Here is a 1,569-nt window from a genome sequence, read left to right on the forward strand (position 1 = left end):
AGCACGTCCAGGGACAGCCACAGCGCAGATCAGGGCCTGGCTCCAGTGAGCTCTAAGAGGAGACGGTGACAGCGGCTGAGTTGAGGGTACTGTTCCTGGCAAAATTGAACTTGTTCAAGGTCTCTTCTAGCAGAGAAGTCAGCCGGCTCTGGTCAGCCTAGGGGAGAAGTGCTCAGTGACATGGGGGCTGAGGAAGAGAAGGCATGGGGGCAGCCAGGGCAGATGAAGGCAGAAACCTCACCTCACTAATGAAGCCCAGCTGTACCAGCTCAGCTGCCAACTCGGGGATGTTCTCATCTGACAGAGAAACAGGAGGGGGTGAGTACAGTTATGGGACTGAGGGACCTGGGGCCCTTCAGACAGCCCCACTGGGGCTAAACTGTCAGATCCACCCACTGCTTTAGGGGCTAAGATAGTCATTCTATGTGAGTCAATGTGTTACTGCCTTGTCACCTTTCCCACCCCTGAATATGTCCCTAAAAGATAAGGCTCATAGACTCTCCATCCTCTGAGGGAAAGGAGAGACTCACTTGGCATCAGGTCACAGCTCAGGTGCCGGTTCAGTTTGTCCTCCAGCTTCAGCAGAAGCGTCAGCTGGAGAATAGGACAGTCAGAAAATGAGACTCTTCTTCCCTACCCTCTGGCCACCAGCCCTGCGGCAACCCTAGCCCTGAGCCTTACATGGTGTTTGACTCCCTCCTCCACGGACTCAATGTTGCACTGCATCAGCACCACCTAGGGAAGGAAGAGAGGGTCACTCTAGAGACCTGTCTGTAAAAAACCCAATACCTAGACGTCTTTCCAGCCCATAGGGCATGGCTGCTAGGGAGCATTTTCTCTAAACGATAGAGCCCTATTTGAGATGTCCTGTCTCCCTTCCACCACAGCCATGGAGACAATCCACACCCACACAGCCCCCACCTTGCGAGTCTCCACCTCAGCTGGTTCAGGTGTCGGAGTCTTGACAGAGGGAGGCACAACAGGTGATGTCACCTCCTCCTGCTGTGGCTGCTGGGGCCGAGGCAGCCCAAAGGCTGTCAGAGGATAGATCCCATTCCTGGAAGAAAATGAAGACAGGTCACATGGGCTCTGTGAATGCCTTAGGATACCCAACCCCGCTTGCTTTCTCAAGAAAGCCTGCCTTCTCACTCTGCTCTCACCTGACATCTTCAAGGAATTTATCTAATTCCAGAGCTGGTGACTGAGAGTACCTGGAGGAGAAAAGAGAAAGGAGATGGAAGGAAGGAAACAAGCAAAATAGCAAATTCAACCATTCCCAGAGAATGGACAGTTTACAGAGCCTCAAGAGTGGTAGTGACCAATTTGCCTCTTTCAGACCCTCTCAGTTACTCACAAAGTCTGAACTGGTTCTCTTCCTGGTCCTGCAGGGATTTCAGCCAGTACAGCACTGGTATCCATGTTTTTGGTGATCTCCTCCAGAGCGTTCTCTGGGATCATGTCTGGATGGAGTGGGATGTTATGAAGGGACAGTCAGATTAAATGTCATAGAAGGCATGCAGGCAAAGGGGTAAAGAATCCCTTTGGAGGCCTGGCGCAGTGGCTCATGCC

The 1,569-nt window shown here is 52.5% G+C and overlaps 1 protein-coding gene across 1 annotated transcript; it reads right to left on the reverse strand.

The window, feature by feature from the left end:
- On the reverse strand, positions 1–1,472 carry LOC105521946 (nuclear receptor-binding protein). Its single transcript, XM_011956323.1, has 7 exons — positions 1,355–1,472; positions 1,161–1,211; positions 922–1,057; positions 682–735; positions 531–594; positions 242–297; positions 1–157 (listed from the first exon to the last, which is right to left on the reverse strand). The coding sequence occupies exons 1-7, from the start codon at positions 1,456–1,458 to the stop codon at positions 53–55; spliced, it is 570 nt and encodes a 189-aa protein (XP_011811713.1). The 5' UTR covers positions 1,459–1,472; the 3' UTR covers positions 1–52.
- Between the last annotated feature and the right edge of the window lie 97 nt (positions 1,473–1,569).

Source organism: Colobus angolensis, unplaced genomic scaffold, assembly GCF_000951035.1.
Source record: "Colobus angolensis palliatus isolate OR3802 unplaced genomic scaffold, Cang.pa_1.0 Scaffold413, whole genome shotgun sequence".
Lineage (NCBI taxonomy): Eukaryota > Metazoa > Chordata > Mammalia > Primates > Cercopithecidae > Colobus > Colobus angolensis.

Bases quoted from the DNA above. Each gene is read 5' to 3' on its own strand.
- LOC105521946 (XM_011956323.1), bottom strand. From the start codon at position 1,458: ATGATCCCAGAGAACGCTCTGGAGGAGATCACCAAAAACATGGATACC. The intron at 595-681 runs GTAAGGCTCAGG...CCTATTCTCCAG, and splicing joins AGGAGGGAGTCAAACACCAT to CTGACGCTTCTGCTGAAGCT. The intron at 158-241 runs GTGAGGTTTCTG...CTTCTCCCCTAG, and splicing joins AGCTGGGCTTCATTAGTGAG to GCTGACCAGAGCCGGCTGAC.